Here is a 14182-nt window from a genome sequence, read left to right as displayed (position 1 = left end):
GGGCCCTGGTCCAGGATATCAGTCATATCATCCTGATCAAATTAGGCTGAGGATCTACCCCAGCCCATGCATTCAACAACCCTATTCATCAAACTCCTGTACCCTGAATCTGCATGTTCTGCAGGGTCAGGTTTTGTAAATTCTAGCTCTGGTGACATATCAATGCCACTAACAGAGTGAAGGGTGTCACAGAGGTCTCTCATTTTTGATTCTGGATCGATTCATTTCTTTGGTACCAAACTACTCCAAAAGGAGAAACTTCTTCTGAGGTACTTTCCTCTTCAAAGATAGAAGACAGACTTAAAAAAGTCCGATTTAGGTAAAGGAGTAAATCTCCTTTCCTGTGTCTGAATTTGCCTCGAAGGAATCGAAGGAGTCTTCGAAGGCATCAATGAGGTCTTCTGACCCTCCTGCGTCGTCCAACGGAGCGACCAGGGTCTGGCTCTTTTGAGGTTTCTTTGAGGGGGTCGAGGCCGCATTCTCAAAGACCTTCATCATCTTCCTTCTAAATTCATCCCATTTCCTTGGGGAATCCGACTTAGTCAGACATCTTACCAATTTGTTAGGCGTATCAGAGGTAGAAGAGGGAGATCTAGGTCTCCTCTTCATCTTCTTTGGAGAAGATGAAGAACGTCTCGATCTACTACGTGATCGAGACCTCTTGGAATGTTTATGCCGATCCGAATCCTTCGATTCGCCTGACTTTCTATGTTTTTTTGACAAGGCCTTCGAAGAAGCCTTGGAAGCATCCCGCCCCACCGCCAATTTACCTTTTCTCTCACGAAGAGCCTTCGCCGTCACCGACTGACAGGAGCAACAGTCACTGGTTCGATGGTCCGAACCCAGGCACCAAAGACAAGCGCAGCGAGGGTCTGTAATCGACATTTTCGATCCACAGTCGATACATTATTTAAACCCAGTCTTGGGAGTACAAGGGGTAGAAAAAGTTGACATTTTCTCAAAGAAAATTTCAAAGCGCGCTGTTAACTCGAGAGCGAAGCTATCAGAAAAACGGAACTGAAGCCAACGGGCACGGCACCAGCTACCTATACTGATGGTGACGTCGGCACGGTACAGAGCCCGCCGAGGGACAGACGCCACAACCTCGTGCACAGCGCCCTCTGCCGAGAAATTGATTTCCAAAGCAGCGAAGCTGGCGAGATACGAATATCATAAGAGGAGGAATACGTGGGAGGCACAATCCATTCAAAGAAAGTGTTTGTGGTGGATACTCTGCGATATTGCATATCTGGACCCAACCTCCAGATTCCTTAGTCTGATGACTGAACGCAGGACAATGGGCGGGATCTCTCAGCAGCAGACTTGAGGGAGGATCTCTGGCACGACTTTCAGGAACTTCCCTTGTCTCTGTGGTTTTTTGGCACCTTTTCTGCAGCACCAACAATGACCGCGATTTGCCCAGTCAATCTTCGCTTCCTGCAGTCCTGCACTCTGAGGAGGGGGTCTGGCTGAGATGGATCGGATCTCTGGAGGGTCATTGAGGGCTCAGCAAAGATTTGGACAGAATTGGCCTTTCCACGACAGTGCACTCAAAATGGGCAGCTGGTCGGTTTCGCAGCTCTGGAAACTCACAGGACTTCAGGAGATGGCTCAAATCAAAGATTGCCTTGGGACTGGTTGTTCCCACCAGCCAAAGGGAAGGAGTTGTCCTCCTTGGAGCTCCTCTGTCGCACAGAAAACATAGTCAGGAAAGCAGTGGTCGCTTCACAGTGTTGTAAAGGGTGTGCAGGCGTCTCTGGTCGTCTTCTTCTTTGGTTACTTCAGCTTCCAGTGGTATACTTGCTTTTCACTCCAGGAGCCTCACCTTTCATACAGTTCCAGCACACAGTCCTCTACAATCTCTCAGCAATTTACAGAAAGGAGCATTTGGCCGTCCAATCAGGACAGCCAAACCCCCAGTGGGGGCTGGTTCTATTCAGGCACTCTGGCAGACAAAGGATTGGGGGTGGAAAACTCCTCCCCCACTTCCTGCCTGAGCCTAGGCAGGGCCACCCAAGTGTTCCCGCCAAAGGCAAAACACACATACAGGCCTCCACCTCCCAGATAGAAGGGCCAACAAAGAGCAACCATGCTAGTAATGGCGAAAAAAGAACGGAGGCCCCAAGTTGGTACTTGGGTGCCCTATTGTGCACTACCAGGGCTATAGGCATAGCCTGCGGTAGAAAACTCACAATAGTTGGTAGAACACGTTAACTGCCACCAGCCATAACTAGGCGATTGTCTAAAAAGTCAGAGGAGTAGAGAGAAGGGGGGATACCAGGTATCCCTTTGGCACTCCACATAAGGTGGTGAGTGCCAATCTATAATGTTTTAGAAGAGAAACTAAGTAGCTCTCTATCCTCAAGAACTGTAGTTACTTGGGGATAAGAAAAAGATTCAACGGAGGACCCCAAGGGTCCCCAGCAACACTGCCCGTAAGGAGCTGTGTGCTGCAATACAGATGCCTTTAAGAGCTATTGAGCAGAATAGATTCCATTGTGCAGGTTAAATACAAAGAACAGAGTTCCAAAAGACAGAGCCCATTAGAATGAATGAGTGGAAATGGCTCCACTCATTCGGGATTAAAGAAAGAGGTTCAGAAGTCCAGCAACAAGGGCTGGGGGTCTGAATAGAAGAGGGGATGAAGCATAACAATGAAATATCTCCCTAAAAGTTTCACCGTTGACTTTACTTTGCATTGCATTGCTTCAGTGACCAACTCTAGCAACAGAGGATTGTAAAAGACCACAAATACGCTAAAGATAAAGCTGGAATCTCTGATTAGACACGCCCCATTTCATTTTATTGGGCAGTGACACATTCTTTGAACAACAACATTGCACAATAAACTGATTGATATTGCATAAACCAAATAAAATGAACCTTTGATAAAAGATACCAAATATGAATTTTTGATAATGCTGCTCATTTTGTAGAATACTTTTTTTGCCACGAGACACTTTTAAACAAATCAAAGACGTCTCTATTGGCGTGAATTATGCGCCCACTCTAGCAAATCTACTCAGGCAAGATTCTTGGCAAACATATATTCTCTTTTCCGCAAGACGCATAAAGGTCTATACATGTACTGATTTTGCAAGGAATAACACACTGTTGCAATTTTGTTACATATTTAAATTCATGTCATCCTAATATCACTTTCAAGGAACTTATCAGAAAACAAAATCAGATTGCTATACACAGGTGTACATAAACTCCAAAATAATTAGCTTAAAAACATTAACCAAATCTGTGGATTCAACTAGGCCTCCAATTTGCCATTTGCACACAGAGGCACATTGTTCGGTTTCCCTTCTATATTGAGGTGCTTCCAGTCAGGCCCGTAAGACTGACAACACGGAAATCGTAATTTTAAGAATGCGATGTGCCTTCCTAGGGAGAGCTGCAACCCGAGCAGTGCCCCCTGATGCCTTGTAAATACCTTTAGGTCACTGTGTTTTTCTCAATGGATTTTTCTTGTGCAGCCCCTTCATCAGCAGCGATTGTGAAATGGATGTTTGAAGTGACAATGGCCTTCCTAAACAGTACTACATGTGTTTGTTTTCAGAATGGTTATCTGCAGATTAGCATCTGAAAGGCAGCTGTCCATGCACTCGTGCTGCCAATGTAAGTTCAACCTACTGGCAATGTTAATTTCCACGGTGAATGTAGGTGTAAAGAGTGGGCGGTTGGTTCATCAGCATTACTAGCTTCAGTTGGCTTTAGCATTTTACTGGACATGAAGATAACTATTGCGTTGCAGAAGAGCTGCATATACTACACTATCAGGAAATGGTGTTTTCCCACTGGGACAAGTATACACTGCATGCAGATCTGGAGCTGTGTGAATACTGTATGCAATCGTATGTATTAGAAGTCCTGCTTGCCTACTTGGCTCCTCCCCGACCCCAAGCTGAATCTATTATAAAGCATTGTTTTAAACTCCGATTACTTGCTCTGCGTGCCGATCATGCATAATTTAAAGTGGTCTTGTATAGCAGAATTTCAACCACTTTAGCAGCCTTTTGACTTTACATTTTGTAGAAGGAGTAATGGACAAATTAGTGGGAGATGCAAAATGTGAAAAAAAGTGTTGGCAAGTGCAGATTTATGCCACTTAAACGCAATGAATTGAAAAAGAAATACTTAAACTCGTCATGCCCAAAGTGTATTGTTTTTCTGCCAAATAGCATTATCCCTTTCATTTGAATGAGCTGCACTGGCAGTTTCTAGATGCATTTAGTAATGAGACTGCTTGTTAGCTAGTGCTTGGAAGAGGAGTCTGGCCCAAATGACCATGCAAAAGCGTGGCTTAATTCAAAAATAAACGCACACATGCATGGTCAATTTGAAAATGTATCTTTAAAGTGCCAGTGTAAATATTTGATTTGAAAAAGTTGGAAAAAAATACTAGTTGAAACAATTGTATACATATAGATCAAAAGACCAAAATACACATTTGGATAAATACAGTCTAACATGTAAAAAAAATGTAAACCAGGAAGCCTTAGTTGTAACATTTTGAGGCTACATCTTAACACCCAGCTAATTACGTGCAGCCCCATCCATATTCTCAACTCCTGAGAGTCAAACACACGTGCACAAAATAATTGTCGTTTAATGACTCATTAGCAGAGTGTGAACAAAGATTCCATGATGGAGGATTTAAACTGTGTGTATTAAAATCTGCTCGATATAGTACAGCAAATTACCAGAATGAGTCATCTGGTTACAGCTTCTTCTGGCAGGGTAATTTGTGCAGTTAACTAAGAGCCCCTTATAGGAGTATTCAAATAATTTGATCGGACTGGAAAAGTTGGGATCTGATCAGGAAATGTCTGGTCTGAAAAGGCCCATATTTATTTACACAAATACTGGTAATTAATCTTCTGCAGGCATTTAGCCATCTAACCAACAAACATTATGGCCACAAACATAGACTAGCCCATATCAGTTGAAATACTACGCAACATGCATAAGCACGTTCGTATCATACCAAATTCAGTGGCACTGTGGACACCACATTGGGAAACATTTCCAGATCAGTAAAAATGACTTATTAAACACAAAGATGTAAGGAGGATCCGAATTAGCAAGACATTTCATTTAATTCATTTAAGGAACTCAAACTTCTGAAAGGCAGTGACTGCGTGGTATTGCTAATAAAAACATGAACTGTAATGAATGTGGATGTTAAGTCTCAGGTTCCCGATGGGTTAAATGAACTCTACCTTGGCATGTACTATGTTTAATAGTACATGCCCCCTCCCTCTAGCTCGCACTTCTGGTTACTGCACTTGCACGATCCGATTGTCACAAGGCCTAATTGACCTTTACTGCTCTCTTTCTCTGTTGCCCTCCCCTTTTTTTCTTGTGTTGCCTTGAAACACCATTTGTTGTATAGGCGCCTTACAAATATCTAATAAAACCAAATAAATAAAATAGCTCTTATTTGTTTGAAGGACATTGCAGCGTCCAGACTGCTTTGCCAATTTCATGCAAGTCGAAATGAAACATGGCCACCTTTGCAATGGACTCGTTTTGACACCGCAGCATGGACTGCAGACACAAGGGATTATATTTTTTGCACAAGAAATGAATCACAAAAGGACTTATTTTCACAAACGTGTACGTTCTCTGCCAGTCTCAATATCATTCCAGGTAATGGAGATTTAAAAGAAATGTGCTTTTTACATTAACTAAGTACGTTAATGCCAATGTACGGTTTAGAAATGCCCTTTTCCGATTGTTTTCTTTGCTTTGATTCCATTAGGCCACTTCATAAAAGGAACTGGCGCTTGTTGCGAAATGAATTTAAACTTGTGAACAGATTTGATTTTTTTTTAAATCATCTTCGTTTCAAAGTGTTTTGAAATTGGAAACAACTTCTCCATTGTGAACGAGTGCAGGCAAGGGAATGGATTCAATAGTTTCAGGCTTGCATTCCCACAGGCTGTCCAGCTGTGCTGCTACTCAACACTTACACTTACAGGGCAGTCGACCTTGTTGTCCATTTCCAAATACACATTTCCAATTAATCAAAAAGGGGCAGTGAGCGCTTGTTTGTCAGGGATAGAGTCCAACCAAACTCGTACATGCAAGGCAGACAAGTGCCTTCTGGAGTTTTTAGTTCTTGTAATGGGCTTTGTAGGATAGTGTATGTACGTACCTCTGTGTACGAGCAATATGAAACGTTTTATGTAAAGTGCAGGTTAAGATATCTTGCATCAAATATCTTTGGTGTGCACGGGAACCCTTCAGGATCAGTATAATTGTGTAGAATATTATTAATGGGTCTTCCTTAGCCTCGAGAAGACATGCCTGGTCTCGTTTTCCTTTACATTCAGTTGTGCCAGACAAGCACACAGGACGTTCGTCCACCCCACGTTCACGGGTGACTAACTTTGAACTAGAAATGTAATTGACATTAACCAGGCAATACGTTTTGCTGTTTTTAACATCAGTTTTTCTTATTTTCAGCTGCAAGGATAAGCAAATGACATGATAGACATTTCAGCAAGCGTGCTGCAAGCGGTAACATGCAAATCAATCCCCTTCCCACAAAAAACTTTTTTTTCTTACCTGCCAGTGAAGGCCCAAACCGGTCTCTAAACAGGTCTGTAAAAAAATAAAAAAATAAGATCAATCAATAACAAGACTTGGAAGCATTATACAAAAAGGATGTACAACACATATTTCCATTGGTGAACACTCGCTAAATACAGAGAAACGAATAGAACGCTGAAGGGCACGAGAACTGTTGACTATAATGAACAGACGAACGTATAGACTGGATAAACGTTTTGACCAGACGAACGTGCATGAGCAAACTGGCATGTAGAGAGAATGAGAGTGGGGAGCAGGCCGAGTGTGTGGGGAGCAGGCCGAGTGTGTGGGGAGCAGGCCGAGTGTGTGGGGAGCAGGCCGAGTGTGTGGGGAGCAGCTGAAGCGGCTGAGTATATTGGACCAGTTAAAAATGTGGAACGATTGAGTGTGGAACGGACGAGTACGTAGAAAAGAGCGGACGAGTACGTAGAACGGATGAATGAGTGGAACGGACGAGTACACAGAGCGGAGTACGTAGAGCGGACAAATGTGTGGAGCGGATGAGTAGATGGAGCGGATGAGTGTATGGAATGGATGAGTCTGTGGTGCCGATAAATATGTGGAGCGGGTGAATGTGGTGCCGACAAATGTGTGGAGCAGGCGAGTACGTGGAGCGGATAAAATCGTAGAACAGATGTGTGTGTGGAACGGACGAATGGGTGGAGCGGATGAGTACGTGGAGCGGATGAGTACGTGGAGCGGATGAGTACGTGGAGCGGATGAGTACGTGGAGCGGATGAGTGTGTAGAACGGATGAGTGTGGGGAGCAGATGTGTGTATGGAACGGACGAACACGTAGAGCGGTCGAGCAATATATCAAGTGGACGAGTAGTATGTTGTGCCGATGAGTGGATAGACCAGATGAGTGTGTGGACCAAATGAGCGTGCGGATTGGACGAGTGTATGGAGCGGACGAGTGTGTGGAACGGACGGGTGTGGCGAGCGGACGAGTGTCTGGAACGGACAAGCGTATGCGAAGCGGATGACTGTATGTAGCGGATGAATGCATTTAAAGCAGATGAGAATATGTGGTGCAGAAGGGGGTGTAGAGCGGATGAGAGTGCGGACCGGATGAGAGTGCGGACCGGATGAGAGTGCGGACCGGAAGAGCATACAGAGCGGAAGAGCATACAGAGCGGATGAGTGCATAGGCAGACAGGAGTACATGCGCGGGTTAGACTGGAGTTCATGCGCGAGGAGGGCGTGAGTGCATGCGTATGGAATACATGAGAGCATGCGTGAAGCACACTGGAAAATGAGGGATAGACTGGAGCATGCAAGGTGAACTAGAATGCGCGAGTGTCTCGAGCAGGCAGGAGGGTGTAGGACAATCTTGAACGCCTGAAATGAATAAAATGCATAGAACGGACCTGATCGCATAAATTGCGTGACGTACATAATATGCATTGGTATGCAGGAACATTTCAAAGAACATATATCATACCACACCCCACGCCTAGTCTCTTCTTTACACCACCACTCAAATAGAACACAGGGATACTATGACACCATTCTGTATAACTGTTCTCATATCAACCGCTCACTCCCCATCACCCTAAGTAAACACTGCTGGTTTAACACCCCCAGCCAGGCGTTTCTCCTCAGGCCTGACGCAGCCACACTCGAGCTGGATAAATTCTGCCAGAGCGAACACATTTTCCGGACCTCTCAACCACCACACCTACCGTAAGAAGCAGCTACCACATGAACTCCGCACCAGCTGCACACATACCTGGTGCGCAAACGCACCTTTTGACTCTCTTCACTCTCTACTGACCCGAACTTCGGTTCCCAAGGGCGTTCAACCTACCAGCGCCTTCAGACCATACCAATGGTATATAAGGCGCTATATAAATGCAAAACAACAATAACAAATACTGGCAGTCTGTATGGAAGAACACGTCAAATGTAACTTTTAGCAGAGAACACATGTTGCACCATTCTAAGCTAAGGGACAGTAATATATCAACCCAACGTTAAGTTTGTTGCAGTACGACTGTTGGGAGTTTAGTTTAGATGCAGATGCGAGATCAGGTCTGAGGCGTTAGGAATAGTTGCACAACCCTTACATTTGAAAAGGATTAGTCGCTCTCTGGGTGGAGTATAGGGTTAATCCCAATAGCAGTAGTATCAATAAGGATTAAACAATTTACCTGCAACTCCGGTTCTCTGCATTGGTTTCTTTCATAGATTCACATGCCATTGAATATTCCCCATCAGGCTGTGAATCCATGGTTAGAAAGCAGGTTCAAAGTAACACACGAAACTGCACTTTAGGATTCTATTAGACTAATTTTTGTGTCATTTACCTTCAGTCAATCAGAAGTGCCTTCCTTACCTCCACCCGTGTAGGCCATCGTCATATTCTTGTAGTACACAAAACAAATCTAAGTCGATACTCTTGCGGGTAGGCTGGATTGGGCACATGTGAATCTATGAAAGATACCAATGCTGGAGAAACAGTACAGGTAAGTAACTTAACTCCTTCTCCAGCATTGGATCTTTCATAGATTCACATGCTGTTGAATAAATTACAAAGCTGTAAAGATGCATCTACATATAGAGACATAAGTAGAGCATGAATATGGCTCATCTCATGAGATCAGGCTTCCAAAAACTGCATGTCCAACCCTGGACTCCTCTGCAGAGTTCTGATCAATGCAATAAAATCTGGTGAAGGTACGTGCTGCCAAAAGAGTTGCAGTTGACAAGAATGCTCTTGTGGAATAGACTCTCTGCTGACCCGGTAGGGACTGTTAGCTTTTTGATGTTAGCTTTGAAAGCAACATAAACTGATAAGACTAACTAGAGTGGCAGCAGGCCTGAAGGCAAACAAATAGTTCTGAGGACTTACAAAAGCATTTGGATCAATTTAGTATTAAGTGCTCTCACCATGTCCAAAGAGTGAAGTGACTATTGTGCAAGGGTAGTCAAAGTAGAACTCAGGAGCGTGTTTCGGTGAAACGAGGATGGCACCTTAAGCACCTTGGAATGGTCTACGTTAGGACCTTGGCGTTGTGGAATGTGAGGTAATGTGTGGAGAGGAAAATGCTGGAATATCAAGCAGGATCCTGGCAAAGGTGATGGCTACTAGGAATGCCGCTTTCCAGGAGACTATCTTTACGTCAGACTTATGCACAGGTACATACAGGGACCCTTTCAACCTAGTGAGAGGGGAAGTTTAGTTCCCAAGAACAGGCCGACTTGCGTACACGGGGAAAAAGTCCCTTCATAAATTCGTTAACAAGTCTGTGTGCCACCCCTCTGGAAGGAAGGAAGCCTCTCCCTCTGAAATGGTGTACCACCAACTATCGCTGCCTTAATGAGTCATTGGGACACCTGCGCCGCGCCCCCACCCCTTTCCCCTCTCTCTGGCTGCACACTCTGGGCCCTCTTCCTGATCCTTGCCGGGAGGCTAAGAACCTTGGTGTCATCTTCGATTCCATCCTCTCCTCTCCTCACATCTCAGACGTCTCTAAGAAGTCAAACTATCAGCTGCACCTCCTCAGAGGTATTCTTCATTTTCTCACTTTCCCCCAGAAGCTCACTGTCTTCAGAGCTCTGGTCTTCTGTAGGCTGGGCTACTGCAACAGCCTCTTTCTAAATCTGCCTGCCTCTACTCTTCGACCTTTACAAATTATCCACAACAGGACTCCAAGACTTGTCCTCTGCCTCAAGCCCGGTGATCGTATCTCTCCAGCCCTGAAATCTCTTCATTGGCTCCCGGTGGCTGCAAGGATCAAGTTCATGACCCTCTGCATCGTCCACAAGGCTTTCTGGGGCCTGGGACCGCTCTGCCTCCAAATTTCTCTCCGAAAACATCTTCCTTTTCGAGCTCTCCACTCATCCACCTTCAACTCTCTGAGGTGGAGACGATTCTCTAAGCAGAGAGTTTGGGGCAGATATCTCCGCGGCTGGGGCCTCCCTCTGTAACAGCCCCCCCTTCTCTAGAACTTGAGCAGAACCACTTCCGTTTCCGGAAGCAACTCAAGATCTTCCTTTTCGCTTCCGTTTTCTCTCTTCCTCTAACCCGGCTGGCGTACCAGACTGCTCTGCGCACTTGTAACCTAGATACCCTCTGAACTCTGGCCCAGGCTCCTGCATGTCCAGTTGCCCTCACACTCACTGCCTCTGGGCTCCCACAGCACTTAAGGGTATATTACCTGCAACCCTACAGTCCCCTCTCTCTGCACTTCTGACCCACCTGCTGGCTGCACTTCTCCCTTCCCCTCTTCCCCCTGCCACCCCCCCGGCACTTCTCCCGTTCCCCCTTACCCGCACAATCTGATTGACAAGTCCTAGTAAGCTCACCGTTTTGTCCTCCCTTTGTTTCCCTCTCCTGGTCTTATTGCGCCTAAAACACTTGTCTACAGGTGCTTTAGAAATGCCATATCATATCAAGGAACCAAAGATGTAAGTGTGTAGTGAGAAATAGCAGCCAAATGTGCATTGATTGATGGGAAAGCGAGTCCAATGTTAATTCCCTCCACCTTAGAGACCCCCAGCAACATTTCTGGATTTTGAGGACTTGATTCTTTTCAACATGGAGAGAGTGAGACTCCTTTTTTCCCCACTCTCTCATGTATTTTAATGTGATTTTTTAACACTGTTTCTTTTGGTTGTGGAGTCTGACAAACTTCATTAGGCATCATCTTTTACATTGTGTAACACAGCACCTTCAGTGTAGTGACACAGGGAATTCTTCCAGATTTTCTCTTCTCTGGGATAAACTACTGTTTCCCAGAGCAGTAAAGTGAAATTGACTTTACATACATTTATAACTTTCTAGAACCAGCACTTCACAATAAGGTGCTGGAGGGGGTTACTTAGTATCCCCTTTGTCTAGCTTCTCATGTAACATGTTTATGTTACCCTTTCCTCGATGAATGGCTGGTGGCAGTGGTTTACTTTTAACTACCGTGGTGTGCATTTACCGCAGGCTCCATTCGCAGCTGCAGTAAAGCTCCCAAGGGTGCAATTTTCGTCAAATGGCCTCTGTCTTCTTTTTACGCCATTTCTTTGTGGAAAGGTCCTTCTTGAGATTTACTCTGAGCGCCAAACCAGGTTTGGTCCCTTTATTCGATTTGCCTTTGGCAGGATTCACGAGTGAAGTCCGCCTATGGCTCCAGGGTGTCTGGGGTGGGCAGTAAGTGAGGGAGGTGCCCGAAACTCCCTTTGCTTAGTCTCAGAGGAGACTCAAATGCACTCTGTAGTGATTGGCCGGCTGACTGTCCGGCAAGGACAGCCACCCTGCTGGGTGACTGACAGCTAGGCTGGAATGAATGGGAGTGAACTGAATAAAAGGCGAGGCTTTTGGCTTGGAAGGCAGAGTCGACCACTGGACGATGAAACCGAAGAACTTGAAGAGGACGCCTGCTGCAACTCCTGGACCGTTGGTTTGCCCGGTGAAGCCCTGCTGCTGTGCGGAAACTCCAAATTCGGAGAAGCCCATGCAAGGACGACTTCTCCCCTTGAGTTGGTGGGACCAATCAACTCCAAAGTAAGCCACCTGGACATTCTCTCGTTTCTGGTTGACTTTCCATCCAGACCATCCAGAGGACGTTTATGTGCAAGTCCTTCTCCCGGAGCCAGAGGCCTCTGGCGTAGGACTGTCCTGGATGGGCTCCCCCAACCCTCTAGGGAAGCGTCCAAATCGACCGTGTCCTGGTACGTGGGACTCCGTAAGGGAGTTATATGCAGATGCACCGCCCACTATTGTCGATCTTGTAGGAATGCCCGATTGAGGGCAATCCTGTCCGTCCACGTGCACGCCTGTGACCTGCTGCCACCTGGCATCTAGGAACTCCTAGAGAGTTCACATCTGAAGCCTGCAAAAGGGACCAGAGGGATGCAGGAAGACATGCCCAAAAAGGACTTGATGGACCGGACTGTGTGATGGACACTGCCGACAGCCGCTGAACTTTCCCTAGGATGGCCTCCACCCTCTCCTCCGAAAGGGGCTGCCAGACATGCAACCATGTTGAGACGTGCGCCTAGGAACAGAGCGGTCTGTGATGGCATCACGCAGGACTTCGGATAATTGATGAAAAATCTGAACGAAATGAGAAGGCGTATGGTCTCTGCCGTGTGCTGGGTTGCAAGCATGAAAGAGCGGGATCGAATGAGTCAGTCCAGATAAGGGTAGATGTGTATGCCCTTGGGGTGTAGGTGCGCCGCAACCGGGGCCAACCATTTTGTGAATACCCTTGGAGCCGATTTCAGGCCAAAGCCTTGAACTGATAGTGCCGCCCCTGGACTACAAAACACAGGAACTTCCGATGCTAGCTATAAATGGGGATGTGGAAGTATGCGTCCTCCAGGTCCTGAGTTGCCAGAAAAGTTACAAAATTCGAGGAGCGAAGTATGAGAACGCCCAACACTAGAAACATGCAGTAAAAATCTGAAGATGGCCACTACGGGTAGAGCTTAGGAGGACGAGTGTCATTGGCTAGGATCAGTATGACTCAAAGGATGATTGGATAGAGGAGACAATCCGTTTTCAGTCTAAAGTGAAACTGCTTACTTTTTACCGAGGAGTCCCAGCCTGACGGCGAATATTCACGAGTATGTGTATCCATACAAGACCCCATGCTGGAGAATTGATGTTTCCAGGTTCGTCAATAGATATTCTAGATGTTACATCTCAAATATTAATCAAAGGGATCAGAATATTGGGTACAATTACAATATTTAAAATACAATAATATTTATAGATTAGAATGACAAGGTTGACCAATAAACAGGATAGCAGAGGCTAAACTAAGATGCACCAAGATGTTACCTCCTAACTCGTGCTTGTAGACCAGCCAACAAGTTGAGTATTTGCCCATAGTAGGTGAAATAGGACGGACGACATTATTTTAAGAATAGATTTCAGTGTTCTAAATGATGCAGGCCTTTCACGCAGAAATCTTGTCAATACGGCCCTTTTAATTCTTCCGAGTATAGCATACGCAGGCTATTTATGGTAGCACCCCCATAAATCTTGCAGTTCACTGGTGACAGCCTGGCCAGCAGCAACTTGCACATCCACTCTTAGCGCTTTAGCAATCCACAGTTCCTTTAAAGAAGCAACTGGGATAGGTTGGTTTATTTTTTCAACACTCTCCTCTGTTAGGAATTATATCAAGATAATACTTTGAGTAATGAAGAAGGGAATGTGTTTTTTTCTCTTTGCTTAACTGCCTGCATTTTGTAGTTTACAGTGTTAATACATCATTTTGAATCATGAGCATGCTTTTACTATTGCTTTAGGAGCCATGTACTATTGTATACAATGACAATTGTCTTAAGGTAGGGCTGCAATTTTGCTAAATTTTCCTCTTTCTTTTTAAATTGGCCTTAATAGAGGCAGCACAGTTGCAGTAGCATGAGCTTAGCTCTTTGTGAGGAGGAAAATCTGTTGGTATTCTATATGAAAAGGTTTCTTAGTCTTAATATTGCATGTGTTCGCTTGCATGAAAGGACACTGCACATTTGTCTTACAGAGCAAGGAATAGCTGGGCATGTGTTCTGAACTTTAGCATATATATATATATATATATATATATATATATATATATATATATATATATAT

At 45.1% G+C, this 14182-nt stretch overlaps 1 protein-coding gene across 1 annotated transcript in view; it reads right to left on the bottom strand.

Moving 5' to 3' along the window:
• Positions 1–14182, bottom strand: part of LOC138497459 (desmoglein-2-like) — a 289004-nt gene that overhangs the window by 189418 nt on the left and 85404 nt on the right. Inside the window, exon 2 of the mRNA XM_069620959.1 lies at positions 6583–6618. Within this exon, the coding sequence (XP_069477060.1) occupies positions 6583–6618 (36 nt within the window). The remainder of the gene's footprint in view (positions 1–6582; positions 6619–14182) is intronic.

This window comes from Ambystoma mexicanum, chromosome 5q, assembly GCF_040938575.1.
Source record: "Ambystoma mexicanum isolate Mex_15411 chromosome 5q, UKY_AmexF1_1, whole genome shotgun sequence".
Taxonomy (NCBI): Eukaryota; Metazoa; Chordata; class Amphibia; order Caudata; family Ambystomatidae; genus Ambystoma; species Ambystoma mexicanum.
Note: the sequence above shows the minus strand (reverse complement) of the source record. Positions and strands in the feature narration are given on the sequence as shown.